Consider the following 19272-nt stretch of genomic DNA (forward strand, 5'->3'; position numbering starts at 1 on the left):
TAGAGGACCTAATGTCACATTAAGACATTTGGTATTTACAGTTGACAAGCAAGATTACTTTTTAAAAATGCAAGAAGGTGAAAGGCCAACAAGTACCACATTACAAAACCAGACAATCAAAAATAATCCAATATGTACATATTTCTAACAGCTTCTGTTTATCACGTGTAGTCAAGATCATAACTGTTGGTTATATGCATAGCAATCCCTGTCTCTAAATATTTTATATCCATACCAATATAAAGTGAAGTGTGGCGCGTCCAGATTTTTTTCTAGTATTCCCAAATGCCGACTGTTCTCCCATGCCTCTATTAATTTTCCACTGATTCTCAAAACATGATCTCTTGAATCTCCCCACAATTGATTTAACTTTAGAAGGAATTTTAGCAAGCTACATACGTTTAAACCCATTTCCAAAATGCTAAGTTATTTGAGTAAGGAAAACAACTCCCAATTCTATTAACTTTCATGAACTTAATTACACCTAAAATGTTGCTTGTGTGATTACCTTGTGTTGCACTAAATATTATTATATAAGCTCTTATGTTTACATGTTTTTAAAAATATGCTTGCTGTATACTGAAAGCTATACATTGATAGAACATTGACTTCGGTACATCTCTCCTACTGCTACTTTCACCTCTTTTATGACACTGGTTTCCATCAATGAGAGTTCTCCATCCACTTCACAATTTACTGTCACATGTCTATGAAATTCAAGATTTGTCTTGAACATATTTTTTATTAAAAAAATCTATGCCAGAAAAGTCAAGATACATCATGTATGAGTTGCAAAGCAGTAGGTACATGAGAGCACATTGTTTAAGCACTATTGTCTAGCACATGAAGAAAACTGTACGAAAAAGATGGGTATTTCATTCAATTAGAAAACCTATAAAACAAGGATATTTGAATATAAACGATTAAGCAAAATGGATAAGTTAACTTATGATTTATCTTTGGATGAGTTCCATTTCTATCTAAAAAATCTGGGAGGCTATACTTGCTTACACAACTCAAATACTTTTGGAACTAAAAATGCAGAGCTTTCACTAGCGGTTTTCTCACTGGAGAGAGAAAGAAATTCAGGATAGAAGACAACACATTCAACAACAAAAAAAGCTTTCTCTTTTATTTGAGAATTGAAAGTAGTTTTCTTCCGATTCTACTTAACAGGCTCAGTTGCCCAGGACTGCAAGTTCATGAGGTGTTACAAAAGCGACATCGGAGACTGTTTTTCCTGAGTAGTGAAGAGCTTCTGTTAGACAGCAGTCACACTTACTCATAACTTATTTTCCATAGCCCTAAACATGTAATACAACTTTGAACTCCACATTAAATGGTTAAAGTACCCTTTAAAACTACTTTGTGTTGCCTTAAACATTTTTTTGTAAATTACCTTAAGATTTAGATATAGAAAAGTATTTCTCCTGTTTATTTCTTATTAATTAAGCGATTACACCTACTGTATTTCTGGCCAATATTGAGCACACAAGAAAATTGTTCAATCAACAGTACAAAGACTTGATAAATGATTTCTGTTTTTGAAAGAAATGTTGCTCATTTTTTTGGATAGCCAACATATCATGCGACTTGCAGTGCTTCACTCATCATGTTTACTTTATGAAATTATGAGGCTATGCAAATGAAACTTTTCATCCAGATGTATTTATGGAAACTTAACCAATGTAACAAGAAAGACCACCTGTCCCTTTATTTAGAATAAAAATGAAAAGTATGAAAAGTTAACTCATTTTGAACTAAGAAACTGGTCACGTGAGTTTCTAAATTAAATATTTCCTAATTCATTTAAAAAGAACTTTTAAATATGAAATTAAAACAGACTAAATGGTTCTCCTTAATCCAGAAACAGTAATGTCTGGACTGAGGATACAAAGCTTAGGCTATACAAAACACATGAAATAATAATTAGTATGGACATATTCATCCCAAATTAGGAAGATTAAAAAAAAAATCATTGTTTCAAATAAAATTTTGCTCATTAGACTCCGCTCTGACTACACTCTGATGGCACAAGCTAACTGATTCTAAAAAGGTTCAATGTAGGCTCTATCATTGCTCCTCTACAGCTTGTTCAGTTTAAAGGGCACCCCTACACCTCTCCGCTTTAAACCTGTCCTCCTTAGAGTGGTTCAGCAGCAAGCACCTTTTCAGTGCCTTCAATTTTGTCAGCCTCCTTGCCATCTGATACAAGTGGCTCAACAGTTGACTCTGATTCTCCATCTCCTTCAGCCTCCATCTCTTCAGAATCCTGGACAGTGGGCTGTCCACTTAGCTCTTCGCCATTATCCCCTTTTTCAGCCTTAGGGGCCACAGAGTCTTCCCTCTTCCTTTCCCTAAACACTTCCACGCCCAGCATTCTCAGGTAATGAAAACGCTCATTCTTTGGCACAAAAGCTCGAATAGAGGTCTTCCCCCTCCATCCACACAACACAATGGGGCACTGTGGGGAATCTGGTTTCCTATAAAAAAAATTAAAAAGGAAATTATATGCACTCCAAAGCAGAACATATGAATCAAGATACTGTAAATTAACAATCGACCTGGAGGCTTCTTTTACAACTCCATGAACATTTTTAGTGTCATACCTTACAAGCAATATCAATCACGTTTCTACACAAACAGCACAAAACTGGTACACCAACCCCAAACACTCATATAGCGTTACTTTTTCATAATTATCTACATAACTCATGCGTAGAGGCTGTCTCCATTTTCTATTTTTATTTTCTAGTTAAAGCCATATCTGTCATCCATTAGTTTTCACAAACAGGTTAAGTTGTTTTTTTACCTCCGGTAATTGTTACCCCAGATAATAAACACATACAAGCAGGCATCTGGACTACAGCAAACAATCATTTGCTCCTTGTATATGTGAATGAGTTATCGGCCTTGCACGTGTGTCTTATGTTGACAGGATGAAGAAAAACAATCAGTTTTTTTGACAAAAGTCCTCTTTTTTTCTCAAGAAAGCTTGGGGAAAAAAGTTAAGGGGCTTATCCATCTTTGACAATTAAGTTAACACGATGGGGTTCAGACCAGAATGGATTTTTTTTAACACCATTTCTACATGAACGGCAATGTAACTATGACAATATGCTTTACTTGTAGGTTCCTTTCCTAACAAATAGTTAAACAGTTTATTTTTGGGCAGGCAGAAGAATATTGCCAAATATAAAAGCAATTTGGGATCAATCTTCAAACTGAAGATACAAGTTGCCTTAGCCACAGTCAAACTGAAGATGCAAGTATCCAGAAATACACTACACAGTATTTAGTGAAGCACATCTACAAAGCATAACAAAACGATCAACATGTTTGTCATCTCTGTGAAACACTGGCTCTATTACCTGCCTTATCCATGAGAATAACAAAGAGTGATCTAAAGCAACTTATATGAACTGACTACTACTTACTCAGGATCAGGTGTATATCTCAGAACGATGCTGCCCATTGCTGAAAAAAAGAAACTTTATTTGATCTATAATTGTCACCAAAGCTCAAATAAATAGACCTTCATTTTAAAATATTTTGTAACACTGTAATGCTTTAACTCCTTGCAGCACGTCTAAGATGTAACTGCTTCAATGTTTGGGGAAAAAAATTAATAAAATTTTATAAATTGTACATTTGTGGCGATGAGTAGCAAAATCCGATAATATTAAGTATATGTTATGTAGAACATTAGTATAACTGTAACAACTTACCAATCTGTTTTGCCTGTGCATGTGCCTCATCACACAATTTGCTAAGAAAGGGATTCTCTTGTGTTAGCAGCACCTTGATATCTTCCACACCAACATTAATGATTCTGGCATTAATGTATGGAAAAAGAGTATAAATGCCCTGTTAAAAAACAAAAGTTCTTAGGTCTGTATGTACAAAAAGTCTTGAAAAAATTCAAAATTATACAATCCTTCAAAAGGAACCTGACTTTAAGAAACTAAGTTGAGAAAGTAATTTGCGTGAGTATACTTTCATTTTAATTCAGTAGCTAAGAATGATTCTTTAATGTCATGCAATATTAGTAGCATAAAAGTTGTGCATTTCTCATAGTGGCAGTAATTTGATAAACTTCATAGGATATCATCAAATTAAAAATAATTCTGTAAAGAAGTATGAATATTACATTGTAATGCTCTTATTATGCCTGTTATCTATAAATTCAAAACACCTAATTCAATAAATGCACATGAATACTACCTCCTGGGCTAGCCTGAAGGCACAACCAAACTCTTCTCCATCATTATTCCGGGACAAAACCTTTACTCCAGTGTTAATAACCTGCAAAAAGATACAATTAACACTCAAACAAGAAAATGCACAGTACTCCAAAGCTCAGGAAGTCAAGAGCAAGTTTGCAACAACTCATTTCGATTTATGTTTCACATGAAGTCACATGCAAAAGTTCAACAAAAAAAGGTTAGTCTCAAGCAGTGGCTTACACAAAAAAAAACTATTGGCACAAGCAAAGGTTTTTAAGAGAAAGGAGTAAAGTTTAATAATGGAACACATGGAAGAACTAACTTTTTCATGTTTACGAAAGCACAAAAAAAACGACAAAGGCAATATTTCCATGTGCATGCAGACTATCGCAAAGGGAAAGGTTTAGAAAAATGACTGACAATGGACAAGAGCCTTGAACAGTAAAGGCTCTTGTTCAGCGTGTACACTGATCATTAAGACCCAGACATTGCCTATTTGCGTCTTAGCCTGCGACCAAGATTTCCCAGGGATAAATGAACAGCTTGCAGGGAATAACCATGATAGGATGGGGCACTGGTTGACCAGGGTCATCTCTGCCTTTCATTGAAAAGGTAACTCCTGCAACTCGTAGGCACTGACATGAGAGGTCAAAACCATGAATTGCATGAATTAACCATGAATTATGATGTAATGGCCATATAAAAAGAATTGTGTATTTTCCATTTGTAAAGGGAAAATTAAAACGGTTGACAAAATGAGGGGTACTCTCACCTTCATGCGTTCACTGTTGTTTAGCAGGACATTTCGAAGCTCTTTGGAGACCATATACAGATTTCTCTTTTTCCCTTCATGAGTCCTTGTCAGTAAATTCAGCTTTGGAAAGGTGCAGGAAAGGTTGTAAAATTTCCTGTAAGGAAACATTCTGTTCTTTTAACATAAAAGAAGGTGAGGAAGGGTACAGACTAGAGGAGAGTAGGCCTTTCTTCTCATCTTGCTCATTCAACAACTAGCAATTCATTTTGTCAACAACCTCCCAAAGATGTTGTGCCAAGTATCCCACTGAAAAGGGTAAGAACACTTTCCTTATTTCCCCTGTCGGCAGATTATCCACTGCCTGTTCGAGGAATTAACTGGAATTTTGCAAACATTACATTGTCGTGTGTGATATCTGTGCCTAAAATGCCATTTATACGTTATATCTCTATTTTCTAAGACACCTTACTTCTGACTTCATGGGATAAGAGTTTTTATAGATAAATCTGAGCAGTACTTACTGGATTGGAGGGAACACTGGATCATCCTCAGTAATAAAAACAAAAGGATCTTCTTTGAAGCCAAACAGCTTCATCTTCTTTGATGGTGGAGGGCTGGAAATAGAAAGTGTTTCATCTGAACTGGGAAGTCTCAGACTGCAATGCAGTGAAACAGCCAACATAACAGGGTTTAATTTCTAAAATCTGAACTGAAACCTAGAACCTAAAATATCAGACTATTTAGTATGGTATGTGAGAGTAAACAAAGACATTTAACTCCCATCGATCAGAATCAAGTATTTTTAAACATGCTTTTTAAAAATTTGCACAAATTCTTTGCCACTTTGGACAAGGGAATACTTTCTGATTGTGAAAGCTTATAGACAAATTACAATTTTGACAAGCCATTTACCTATTTGAAGTATTAGAAATGACACATTCCTTGGTGTGAGACTTTAAGTAACAAACCGGTTTGTCACAGAAATGAATGGATTGGAAACACATACACAGGGTATTCATTTAAATAAGGAGAAAAAAGTCTCTACAATATTTCACCAGATTTTATAATAACCCCAGCAACTAACAAATTCGTCCTTCAAATACTATATCTATTAAACAAGAAATAGCTTCAGCCCAATCTGATATTTAAGTAATATATACAATATTTTGTATTCGGATAAAGTGTACACTTCTTTTTTACCGAGATGATACATTATAAATAGTATGCAACTATACGCAGTAATCTTAAAGAAGTATAGCTGCTTGAATCAAAACATTTAAAAAAAATATTGTACATACTCAAAAAAATCAAGCAACAAAAACAATTATCCAAAACCTGGAAAGCATGAACTGCTGACAACCTCCTTGTTTATTGATCGATGTACTGAATATATGAAGCTGGATTTAGGGCTGAGACAACAGATCAAAACAATCAAAACCAATAAACGGGCAGCATTTTGCCTCAAGCATCTGTGTGCCTGATACCATCGGTTGCAAAGAGCCCGTCTTGTCATAAAAGTTAGACGCACATTTGATTAACCAACTCTGACCTCGTGGATGTAAGATCATTGTTTCACACCAGAAAATACCCCCTGGCTTTTACAGGAAAGGGTTGATTATTTAAAGGAAGAAATACAGTACATTACTTCTTTGTAACCTTGTACAACTATAAGAACTACTTCTTTCCATAATTTGTTCCGTTGTACGTGTTCCATCGATGTCAAGTATAATGTGGGACAGCAATAAAAAGGCAATCGAAATGTAAGGATATATAATTAAAAGGCGTAGAATTTAAAGTAAGGGATATTATGTTAAAATTTTAAGACCACATTTAGAATAATTAAGTACATTTTAGGGAAGGGGGTGTGCTGGGCTGTTTTGTTTGAATGTGAAGTGTGTTCCGAGTAACACAGCTTACCAAGATGGCGTAGCACGATATCAGACCAATATGCATTTCTTATTTCTGTCAGTTGTCATTTCCCATAAACAGAAACATGATATGTTGTGTAAAGATACATGCAAGATAAAGTTCATTTGAATATCCAAATACATTTCAAAGCATGATTGAAACAAAATAAAAACTGCACTGGAATAAGAACCTTCTTCACATAAAACATAATAGCAGGGTTACACAATTCAGAAAGTGTGTTCAAACATTTATGACTGTATACACAGTTATGTAAAAAAGAAAGTACACCCTCTTTCAATTCAATGGTTTTACATATCAGGGTATGAATAATCGCCGGGTTCTCACTAACTTCTATAATTAGACAAATCTAGCCTCAGATAACAGATATCACTATGTCATTATTTATTCAACAAAAAGTAAGCCAAAATGCAGAAACCATGTGGGAAAAATTAAGTACATCCTTACTGCTTCCATAGGAATTAAGAAGGTAATTAGCAGCCAGGTACTGCTAACTAAATGCACTTGATTAGTCGATCATCAGGAAGTGTGACCACCCCTATAAAAATAGAACTTTTGGCAGTTTGGTGGTCTGGAGCATTCAGGTGTGTGTTAACACCATGCCAAGGAGAAAATACATCAGCAATGAACTCAGAGAAGCAATTGTTGCTGCTCATCTGGGAAGGTTATAAGGCCATTTCCAAACTATTTGAAATCCATCGTTTCAAATGAGAAGGATTATTTACAAATGGAGAACATTCAAGACAGTTGCCAGTCTTCCCAGAAGTGGGCGTCCCAGCAAATTCACCCCAAGGTCAGACCGTATAATGCTCAGAGAAATCACAAAGAACCCAAGAGCTACATCTAGGGATCTACAGGCCTCGGTTAACATGTTAAATGTTAAAGATCATGACAGAAAGATCAGAAAAAGACTGAACAAGTATGGCTTTCATGGAAGGGTAGCCAGGAGAAAGCCCCTTCTCTCCAAAAAGAAAATGGCAGCACAGCTTAGGTTTGCAAAGCTGCATCTGAACAAACCACAAGATTTCTGGAAAAATATCCTTTAGACAGATGAGACCAAAGTGAAGATGTATGGTTATTATGACATTATGCACAACGCCATGTTTGGCGAAAACCAAACAACCCATCACAACAAACACCTCATACCAACCGTCAAGCACGATGGTATAGGGGTGATGGTTTGGGCTTGTTTTGCAGCCACAGGACCTGGGCACCTTGACGTCACTGAGTCGACCATGAACCCCTCTTTATACCAAAGTATTCTAAAGACAAATGTGAGGCAGACAGCTAAAGCTTAGCTGAAACTGGGGCATGCAACAGGACAATGATCCCAAGCACACCAGCAAATATACAACTGAATAGCTGAAAAATAAAAGAATCAAGGTGTTGGAATGGCCAAGTCAAAGTCCAGACCTCAACCCCACTGAGATGCCATGGCAGGAACTTAAGAGACCAGTGCATAAACGAATGCCCTCAAACAGCAATGAACATTTTACAATGTTGTAAAAAAGAGTGGGCCAAAATTCCTCCAATCCAGACTGATAAACTCATAGAGAAAATGATTACTTCAAGTTATTGCTGCTAAAGGTGGTTCTACAAGCTACTGAATCATGGGGTGTACTTATCACACATGACTTCTGCAGGTTGGCTTATTGTTCATTAAATGATGACATACTGGAATCTGTTAAGTGTTGCTTGTCAAGGTTAGATTGACCTAATTTTAGGACCTGATAAGGACCAGATGATTTTTTTGTTATGTCCTGATATATAAAACCATAAAATTAAGAGGGTGTACTTTCTTTTTAACATGACTGTACAACAGGGTTCTGAAGGATATTGTGGACCTGCTACTGTCTCATTCCTCCTTGCCAGTAATGGCCTACAGCTGGAGACTGCTGGGGAGTAGGCAGTACTTTGAAAGTGGCCATACATTCTTAACCTTTTGTCACACTAGCCACTCCAATACCAATTTGTGTTTTCAAAGCAAGAACCAAGCAGTGATGCAGTCTCCTCACCCACATACACCGTCTTTTTTGACAGAGCTCTCCTGGGAGTCCTCAAGGTCTTTCAGCTTGTCCTCTGCAGTAGCATCTCCTCCCTCATCAGCAGTTTCAGCAGGGGTCTCCTCAGATGCAGCTACTGCTTCTGCCCCTTTATTACGGAGCTAGAGCAGATATGCAAAACAAAGACACTGAGCAGAGAGCAACAAGGCCTGATGAAAATATGGTTAATGATTCAACATTTGAAATTATTTTCAGAAGTGCAACACAAAAATGTGAAACTACAATGCAACAATGTTAAATAAATCAATCTCTAATTATATTCAATCCGTCAAGATCTATTTTTTAAATATTTAAATATGATGTGCTAATTTGAAGAATGCAAACTGTTGAAATTTTTATTTTTAACACAAAGCATGATTAATTTGGCTGAGGCATTTAATCATAGTGTTTTCACATATGAACCCATCGATAGAGCTGGGCCTTGTACTGAAATAATCTGCTCAAAATAACTTGTTCAAGGGCAAAATCCCACACAGGATTTGAACTAACCTTTGACTCACTATGTGTCCAGAGATCAATATCTACATTCCTAATCATTACTCTATACTGTTGTCTAGTAGAGTAGGTCTACTATATCGTTACAGTCTTAAAAAAAAATTCAGACCTTTTTGTTTTTAAACTTTAAGTTGGATTCACTTTAAAGAAATGAAGTTACATCAACATCACAATAAATAGGTAAAATCTACAGTACAAAATGTATTTTAATATATGTAAGTTCTGACTGACAAAAATCCAATATTGGATGGGATACGAGTTGACAGGAAATTTATGAACATGACAATGAAAGAACAGTTGGAAGAGGACCCAAGTAACATATGCAGGTCTGTATGATGTCTGAAAACCCAATCTGGAATACTTTTTTTTTTTGCTTACAGAAGGGGCACTAATACTGCCATCACTGCTAATGATAATACCAATACGTAAAAAACTGACTGAAACCCTGAGAAATCAGATTACCTTTCTAGGGCATTCATGATGCCAATAAAAACAAAATTATGGTGTTCCATAAACCCTTTATTAAAAACATTTAATTTATATATATATATAATTTCAAAAATAAAAAAGTTTTAAGTCTAGAGTTGTTGCTTGGATTTGATAAGGATTTGTCCTAGTCTCAGCACATCTACCTTCATCCTGAATACCCCACAAAATAAGGAATAATCATGGATAACCGACAGTGCACCATCATAAACATTCAGCTGCAAGTAGAGCACCTAACAGCGGGCTACCTTTCGCTTCCTGTGGTTTGATTAATCAAGGTGTCAATTTGTCTTACAATAAAAACAAGTAAAATGTGCAGACAATGCCTGAAGACACACCTGGTAGCCAGAGGTTTGGATCATTTCATCCTAACAAAAATATTCCACAAACAAACATTTTTAAATTTCTAAAAATATTAAAGCATTATTTATAACACTTTTAGAAAAGTAATATTTTGGATTAATCCGCTTTATACATTATTTTTTTACATACATATACACTTTGTTTCTTATTCTTGTTAAATCATCTTGAGGGCTTTTACACTCTACCTTTGGATACCGACGATTCCAAGGCATAGGGGCTTTCTTCATGAGCACAGCGACAAAGAATCCTCCCGTATTCTGGTGATGAGGCAATATCCGCATACTGTAAAGAATAACAGCAAGATATTATAATCTTTCAAAATAAAACAGGCAAATGACAATCTCTCGTTCTTCTGAGCATAACTAACATACTAAGGAGGACATTACAAATCTGCCCCCTTGTGGTTAAATAAATCTCAAATTTATTAAATAAATCTTGACATTTTTAAGTTGTTAGACTTTAATCTTAGACCTGCAAAAAAGACCAAATAATCTGAAACTTATGGTAAAATTTCTGAGTACAAATTATACTCAGAAATTACACATTAAGTATGCATGTAGTACTGGGGCAGTGCGATGGCTCTGCGGCTAAGGATCTGCGCCTGTGGCTGGAAGGTTGTCGGTTCATATCTCATGACCGGCAGAGAAATCCTACTCCACTGGGCCCCTGAGCAAGGCCCTTAACCTCAATTGCTCCAGGGGCGCCATATAAATGGCTGATCCTGTGCTCTGACCCCAAGCTTTTCTCCCTGTCTGTGTGTCTCGGGAAGAGCAGGTTGAGGGATGCAAAGAAATTCCTAATACAAGAAATTGCATATGGCCAATAAAGTGATCTTATCTTTATGGCAACTGCTACACGTTTTCGAGAACGACTGAAAGAAAAACTAAAAATGTTAAGAAAATTATATTTAGTCTTAAAATATCTATAAATAACTTCCAGATTTAAACTGGAACAAGTATCAACCATACTTACCATCTCTCTAATTTCATTTCCTTCAATTTCTCCAAATCTTTAGGAGGAAACATTGTTGGTCGAATCTGTGTGTGGCGGCTTTCAGGTACTTCAGACCAATCAGTATACCACTCACCTCCCTTGGTCATTAGCTGCAAAAAAATGAAAACTATTAAAATTCACAATAAAGAAATTGCTATATAAACATTTGGAAAGCCTTTGAGAACCAACTTCGTTATATGCTAGTCTGCCTGCTTTCTGTCAAAAAAGGAGAAAGAACAAGTGAATGACAGAAGACCCAGAGTAGAAAGAAAAATCAAAGTAAGAGAAGAGGACAGAAATAATTAATACCTTCCAGGATGTTATGCCTGGCATCCACTTCAGCCCTGGCAAATCATTGGAGGCATCAATAAGTTCTAAGGCACCTGAAACAACAGAATTATTCTTCACGATCAACAGACAAAAATCACAGTGTGCCAAAAAGTGCAGCTCATAGTACTCGTGTACGAAGAGATCATTGGTTTACAAAGACTTGTTACCACAGGAATTCAGTCTGGCATAGATAGTGCGCAATTTTGTCACTCATCTGATAAAACTGGATAAAGGCTTTTAAAGTACTTTATGAAAATTTAGCACACAAAAATATAAATTAATCATTCATTGGACTCTATATTATTAACAAAGACTGGCTCATTTTTCCAAAACCTTTCATCCCTTTACCTGGTTTGAAGGATGCAAACATCATTACAACATCTAGTTTAACATTTCTAGTTATTAAAAAGACTAAGACAACCGAATCTTTAATTAAACTTTCAGGGTACAATGCCTCAGAATAAAAGTTTATGCAAGTAACATAAAATTAAATCTAAACACATTACCTGGGTGTACAATCATAATAATATGAATTTACGGGTTATAAGAAATGCAAAATTCCCATTTTTTTCCTGAGGTCACACACTGGAATCTAGTCTATTACACAAACGACCCCAGACAAGCATTTCCTAAAATGTGAGGCAGACAGCAACAACAGACAGCTCCCCATTGTACAGCAGCACCAAACTGGCTAAAATGGAATGAGATGGAATTAGTATGCCAGGGCTCTTTCAATTCCTACAACTTCCTAAACATCAGCAGATCTCTGCAGTGCTTATAGTATCACAAAAGACAAATGGCTCATTTGGGGGGGGGGGGGGTGGATCGTCTGCTCTTCCTCTTTCTCCTCATGTAGAAGCAGAGGACAATCACCATGAACTGAAGACAGCTGGCAAAGGCAACTGGCAAATTCAGATTGGATCAGAGGCGCAGTCTCTCACAGCCTGAGCAGAAATCCCAGAGCTACAAGAACATAACACTTGGCTTAATCTGTACTCCAAAATAGCTTCTTTACTTGTTCAGGTCCTCAGATTTACGTTTTTTGAAAGCACAAGAAACAATTGAAGGCATGTGATCACAGCAGGTGCAAGGAGGAAAAGCTGGCAGTATTAAATAAAGACAAAGCTATACCTTCACATTTCTCCAGAAGTGATGCAATAACAGCTTCATCTTCCACAGGGTTCAGAGAGCAAGTGGAATAGACCATTCTGCCCCCAACAGCCAGCTGCTCCACCCCACGGATTGCAATTCTCAGCTGCAACCTATTTATTAAAAAAAAATCACCAGAAAAGACTAAAACTGAAAATATGCTGGGGCACAAATACAAGCACCTTGTTTTATTTCCCTGGAGGAATTTCGGTATTCCAGATCCAGGTCATGAATACATCTGCATGAGAGTTCATGCACAAAAACTTTGCAAAAAGAGTCTTCTCCTTTTTTAATCTAGCTAAGGTTACCGCATTTGATAACCTTATTGCAGTCTTTTCTTCTCACTTACCCATGAAGATGAAGACTGTTGTTGGTTGTCCACTTCTTCCACACATCAATGTTCTTTCTCATTGTCCCATCACCACTGTGGAGGCAGGCAAGACAGGAGTATGTTTTAAAGCACCGGTTGAAAACAAAGCATGGCAGTTCTAAAGACAGGTCACTTAAATTACATAGACTGCCATCTTCAATGTTAATAAATATATTTTGTTTTCCACTTCAAGCAGGCTGGTAATTTGTAACCTTTAATTGAAACATTTTTCTGTAGCTGTAGCTCACAGAAGCAACAGCAGAAATGTGATGTCTAAAAATTATGTTTTCACTGAGCATATTTCCTCCATTAAATTATTATATCAAACATACAAATAAAATAAAATAAAATATAATGGAGCTGCAATCAAATATTGGTGATTTAAGTATTTTTCATGTCTTGTTATAGTGATTTTTTTAGCAGCTAGATTGTCTGAAAAAGTTATGGTAATCTTAGAACAATTCTGATATGAATCAGTAGAGTTCCATTTCTTAGAGATGAATTTCACCTTTAACTAGTTCAATTGCTGATCACTTGAAAAACTAAAGATCATTAAATCCTATAAAAAGGTTTAAAGCAGAATAATAACGACTATTTTAGAAAAAAATACAATTTTCCAGCTGTTTCAATAGGTATATATATATGAGCTGATGAAAAATTTATCAAAAAGTTTTAACACGTGACAAATTACATCAAGCTATTACTTAGAAAAGACAAAAAGGGAGAATGAAAATCCTTGTTAACAAATAATCCTTCCATTTGTTGGTTTGTCATTTAATTCAAGCAAAAAATCTGCTCCTAAAGGAATTCTGTGAAACATAATTACATCAAGGTGAGAACTTCATATCCAGTTAAACGTTTCTCAGTAACTGGAGTATTAATGAAGTGACCAAAAAAATGTAAATACCTGCAAGGAACATCACAAAGGATCCTGTCATAAAACAGGATATCTTTTTTGCCATCACAGTCTATTTGGAGTCGGGGAATACTGGAGGCATCGTGATTCACAACCATAATGCAAGGGCTGTTTAACCTCTTCGCCTGGTGAACCAGCAGGTAGCAGCGCTTGTTGTCCACATCATTGGCAATAACAAAGCCCTCTAGAAGAGATGGAAACTTGTTAAAGACTTGAATACTAAAGCCAAACATTAAACCCATTAGGAATAAGTAATAGGTTTATTCCATGCTGAAAAAAAGAAGTAAGGGAACACAACGTTTCGGCCGTGGAGCCTTCTTCAGGTGAAGAAGGCTCCACGGCCGAAACGATGTGTTCCCTTACTTCTTTTTTTCAGCATGGAATAAACCTATTACTTATTCCTTTGCAGCCTACGCATGCTGACGCACCTACCCACCTGAACATTAAACAAATTAATTGTTTAAGCATAACCTTTCCACCAACAAATATGTTCTGACACTACATCTTTTCATTAATCAATTTCAGAATTATGGTAAATGCCAAGACATGTAAAACTAAGCAAAAAAAACTTCTAATTACTTTTTTGTCATCTTAAAGGCTGGTGGACCTTTACATTTTCTGATATTCTCTGGAAAATAAATATTGGAAATATAGAGTTTCCAATACACATGAAAAATGTTCATAAGGCACATGCATAAAATATACCTGGAAATGGAACATCCATATCAGCATGCAGCATTTCAATCAACTGAGCAGTCTTAGAGCCAGGAGCAGCGCACATGTCCAGAATCTAAACAAACAAAAAAAACTGAGCTGCAGCTTCATCACTATAGAAGAGTATACCATCCTGAATAAATAAGAACGATACAATGGAATTTAAGCCATAATGTGTCACAAATCACAATTAAAAAATGACAACCTCAATTGACAATTCAATTTTAAAACGCTCAATGAATTAAATGTTATGAGACAAAAGTACAAACCATTTACTTAAGATTATATGGCAATTATTTATATTTTTATCAAATGCTTTATCAAAAACAACGAGCCTTTTTTCTGTGTCCAATCAAATACAATTCCTGACATCCCTGATAAATAGTATTTATGAAACTAAGAAATTGGTACCGAGTAAATACCAAATACAAATCCCATTCATCTTTTTTTAAGTTGATACCAAAATGAAATCAAACAACTTGCAATTAAGACAGAGATCCCAGGGTCAGGAATTTTCCACTGTACTAAAGTATTAGTAGGGGATATATTTCCGTGAGGCGGTTACAGAGCTTTGTAAAATTTTCTTTCTAAAAAAAGCACATTAAAAAATCTGAAATAAACAGATATTCTTAAAGGTTTCTTACACAGGTTTTCACTCCTGTCCTATTATGTACAAACGTTTTCATTTTCAAATGTTTGTAACGCCTTTAAGATGCTAAAATCACCTTAAGGCAGGCATCTACACTTCAATAGTTTCCACTAGCAGCATGAAAAGCTTCACGGGCCCAGTTTAAATTGCAGCATACTACAGATTTAAAAAACACAATTATTCTTAATACTTATTACACCAAAATTGACTCTCTATCCACACAAAACTGTGCAGCACAAGTAAAGACCAGTCCACACTCAGAACAATCCAACACACTTTAAATGCAGAGCCCTGCTTGTGCATTCCTATTCCACATAACCTACTAGGTATCCAGTTCCCAACATGCGATTATCACCAAAAACTCTTTCCTCCGTGAATTAAATACATCTTCCTTAAATGAAAAATGGTCATGCTTTATAACATGAATGTTCAACCTGTCTGTATGTAATTAATTATATTATCTTTATATACCTTACCTATAAGCAATCATGTTAATCAAATGATATTACTATAAAGTGCTGGATAATTCCAAATCATGAAAGCTGTTCTCATTTAATACAAAAAAAAAGATTTGGAGATTAAATGTTAGCTATGATTTGAACACCATTGCAAAATATTTTAAAAAAGTATAAATTTTAAATAAAAAAAAAGATTACATTTCTTAAATATCAAAGAATTGATTTCCAGATCTGTTCAACCTGTTGAATCTTGCAGCAATAGACATACTTAAAATCTAAAGATGGAAAAAAAGAAGGACATTTTAAATAAAAAATATGCATCTTTTTACCTTATGGTGCGGCTCAATTTTTAGGAGCAAAGGAGGAATCATACTGACAGCTTCTTGACGACTAATGTTACCCTTACAAAAAAAAACATAGCAATAGTTAAAATTCAGGACCAGTGAACAAACTCTGCTAACAATACTATAACTTTGCTTTAAAAAATTAGTGTGAAATCACTTCTGTTCATTTCAAAGTCGCACAAAAATTGCATTGGTCTAAGGTCTAATTGCTTTTACTGTCAACAATAAGTTTATTCCTTTTTTAACTTTTAACTTGACCTTTAACTGTTTAATTACCATTTTTACAGCTATAAAGGAACAAGTAATAGGTTTATTCCATGCTGAAAAAAAGAAGAAAGAGAACACAACGTTTCGGCCGTGGAGCCTTCTTCAGGTGTTACAGCTATGACTGCTACAATTTTGTTATAAAGTTCAGATTCGTTTCAAAACACCTCATCAAAAATATTTTCATAAAAAAAGGATTAGGTTAAAAAAAAAGTACTTACAGATTCAGTCTCGCTAACCAGGAACTGGTGAAACTTCTCCAACAAAGGAGACTTCCGTAGAATCTTTCTGCTCAAGTTTGTATGCCATGCTAAGTCATCTGGGTACCTTGAGGTTACAAAAGGTAGACCTAAGAGAAACATTCAAGCAATCTTCACAAAGTAGTAAGTCACATTAAACAGGATTTTCTGAATTTGGTCAAGATCCATTTAGAAACGGTACGCTCTTACCAGCTCAGTGCTTGTGGCATTTCTATTTTTTGGCCATCTACTTCAAGATCTTGTAGTTCCTTGAAATATTTCTCTTTCAAACAGTGGAGAATTTCATTGGCATGGCTAATTGAAAACACAGATGCGTTATTAAAGGAAATTGTTCAACATTCTTCATATTAAAGATAAAGAGGAACATACAGAAAACTATAAGAAAACAATCAAAATCACAAAACATTTCAACCAACTCCTACTGGCAAGAGAAAATTTGCAGTTCTTCATCAATTGATAAGTTGAGGACATTGGATCAAGAATCATTGATGAAATTCCAGCAACAATCTTATTTCTTTATGATCATTTAAACGTTTTTATGATGTTTTAGTCATCCAACAATTTACAGCTGAACATCCAAAAGAACATAACATAGCAAACTGATGTCATCCTTAGGATGAAATAGTAAACAGAGATCCTAACTACTTGGTTATTGTATAGCCCACGGCACTTTTCAGTGTTTAATCTAGTATCATTCTACTTCTTCGCTCAGCTAGCATCCTTAATATTTTCTCTTAAATTAATCTGTGAAGTAATTTCACACCTATCTAAAAGAACTACTGTGTAGCAGGGCAACTGCACTTCAGTGGTTGGTGAAGAGTGTGCCCTCCTATACGTAAAGTGGTTTTGGATCCCTTGCATTACAAAGTGTTAGGAAAATGCAAGGACTTTTATATTACTTAAATCTGTATAAATAAATCTGCTGTGGTTTACTGGGACCATTTCAAATCACCACAGCAATATGAAAATATAATTCAGATGTCATATAAAAAAGTTCCTTTGTCTGAGAATTCAGAGCAACTGGAGGCAACACCTGACATTAGTGCTGCAGTTATTGCTCCAGAAAGAAGGGAAGTATATTTCTTATGATCATCTTGCTACAAGGTGCTAGAAAAATGAACACATCTCTGTTTATTTCAACACCAATCCTCAGAACCTTTAAAGAAAAGGGATTAATTTAATGTAAAGCCTTCTGTTCTCTGATTTTAGAACCCTTTAATATTTAACTTGTATTTGACTGTGAATCTCTAGTAACTTAGTCACTTTCACATGACAATGTATACAAAATTACTGTGAAATGACAGTGAGGTAGTGCAGTCTTTATCCATGGAAATCTCCTTCAACAGTTTCATTTGTATATGTATTCATAGTTTCATTGTAAAGTTTTCATAATGCATTTATTTAAACAGGCCTAGACACTTAATAAGTTATAATTTCTTACCTTTTGTATCCTGTTATCCTTATTGTAGCAGGCAAGGGCTCCCTCATGGCGTCCATAAACTGCTCCCATTCTCCCTCGGGAACGATTTTAAGCTCTTGGTAGTACTGCTCAAATAGTTTGTTTTCCTTAACGATTTCTGCGTATCCAGCACCCCAGCCCTGTTAACAGAGGCAGCATAAGACAGATACAGTAATTAACTAAAGGAACTGGCTAAGAGAGGAATAAAAAAAATCATTATAACGACAATTCGCATATACAAATTAATATGCATCAACTCAGCACTGTAAACGCATAATGTGCTAGTTTAAACAAGCTTTAACTTCACTACATACAGGTTTATACACACCTAGGTACTGGTAACAATGCAAGACATGAATTACAATTGATCAAATCTAAACAAAACCAGAACTTCCCATCAGTCCACACGACGAGTTGCAACTCTTTATTTATTCAAGTAAAACATTTCTAACAAGGGACTGGACAGATTATTTAATGCAATAGAATATTCTCAGTAACTGTTCATAACATTATTATAGATTACAAGACCAAACTTACTACTTCAACCATGACAAAAGCCCAGAAGAGTAATTATGAAGAGAACCAATTAAACTTACAGCATCGTCTCTGCTTCTTCCTCCAGCTTTTCCATTTCTGTCTTGATTTTTCTGTCTGTTCCTGTTCCTTTTCCCCATGCCGGATATGCAAATAACTCGAGAGATATACCTACGAAACGTTATTGAAGATTAGAAATAAAATCCGGAGTGCACTTACTGCTGACAAACGTGCTCCCTATATTCACCAGATAATAAGCAACTCCAACTTACGATGCCACAACTCGTGTGTAGCACGCAGGACGCTCTCATGAGAATAAAAGCCCGGCAGTGTCCTTCGCATTGCCTGATATCTGAGGTCACTGAAACGCACAAATGCAGGACTATCTACTGGTTTATTATAATCATATTCTTTATTTTAATAAAGAAAATAATCTATACGAGGTTAGGTTTTTTTTTATAATGGATTTTTTTTTAAACAGGCAAATAAAGGGACAGCTATGAGGGTCGTTTTTTCTTC

At 35.5% G+C, this 19272-nt stretch overlaps 1 protein-coding gene across 1 annotated transcript; it reads right to left on the reverse strand.

Annotated features, from left to right (window-relative positions):
• Nucleotides 1-1105: 1105 nt before the first annotated feature.
• On the reverse strand, nucleotides 1106-19071 carry nsun2 (NOP2/Sun RNA methyltransferase 2). Its single transcript, XM_006635928.3, has 19 exons — nucleotides 18816-19071; nucleotides 18202-18359; nucleotides 16950-17054; nucleotides 16722-16827; nucleotides 16222-16293; nucleotides 14777-14861; nucleotides 14063-14255; nucleotides 13135-13209; nucleotides 12768-12898; nucleotides 11616-11689; nucleotides 11286-11416; nucleotides 10499-10595; nucleotides 8922-9070; nucleotides 5502-5594; nucleotides 4999-5134; nucleotides 4225-4305; nucleotides 3729-3867; nucleotides 3438-3477; nucleotides 1106-2483 (listed from the first exon to the last, which is right to left on the reverse strand). The coding sequence occupies exons 1-19, from the start codon at nucleotides 18891-18893 to the stop codon at nucleotides 2144-2146; spliced, it is 2283 nt and encodes a 760-aa protein (XP_006635991.2). The 5' UTR covers nucleotides 18894-19071; the 3' UTR covers nucleotides 1106-2143.
• Nucleotides 19072-19272: the final 201 nt, after the last annotated feature.

This window comes from Lepisosteus oculatus, chromosome 10, assembly GCF_040954835.1.
Source record: "Lepisosteus oculatus isolate fLepOcu1 chromosome 10, fLepOcu1.hap2, whole genome shotgun sequence".
Lineage (NCBI taxonomy): Eukaryota > Metazoa > Chordata > Actinopteri > Semionotiformes > Lepisosteidae > Lepisosteus > Lepisosteus oculatus.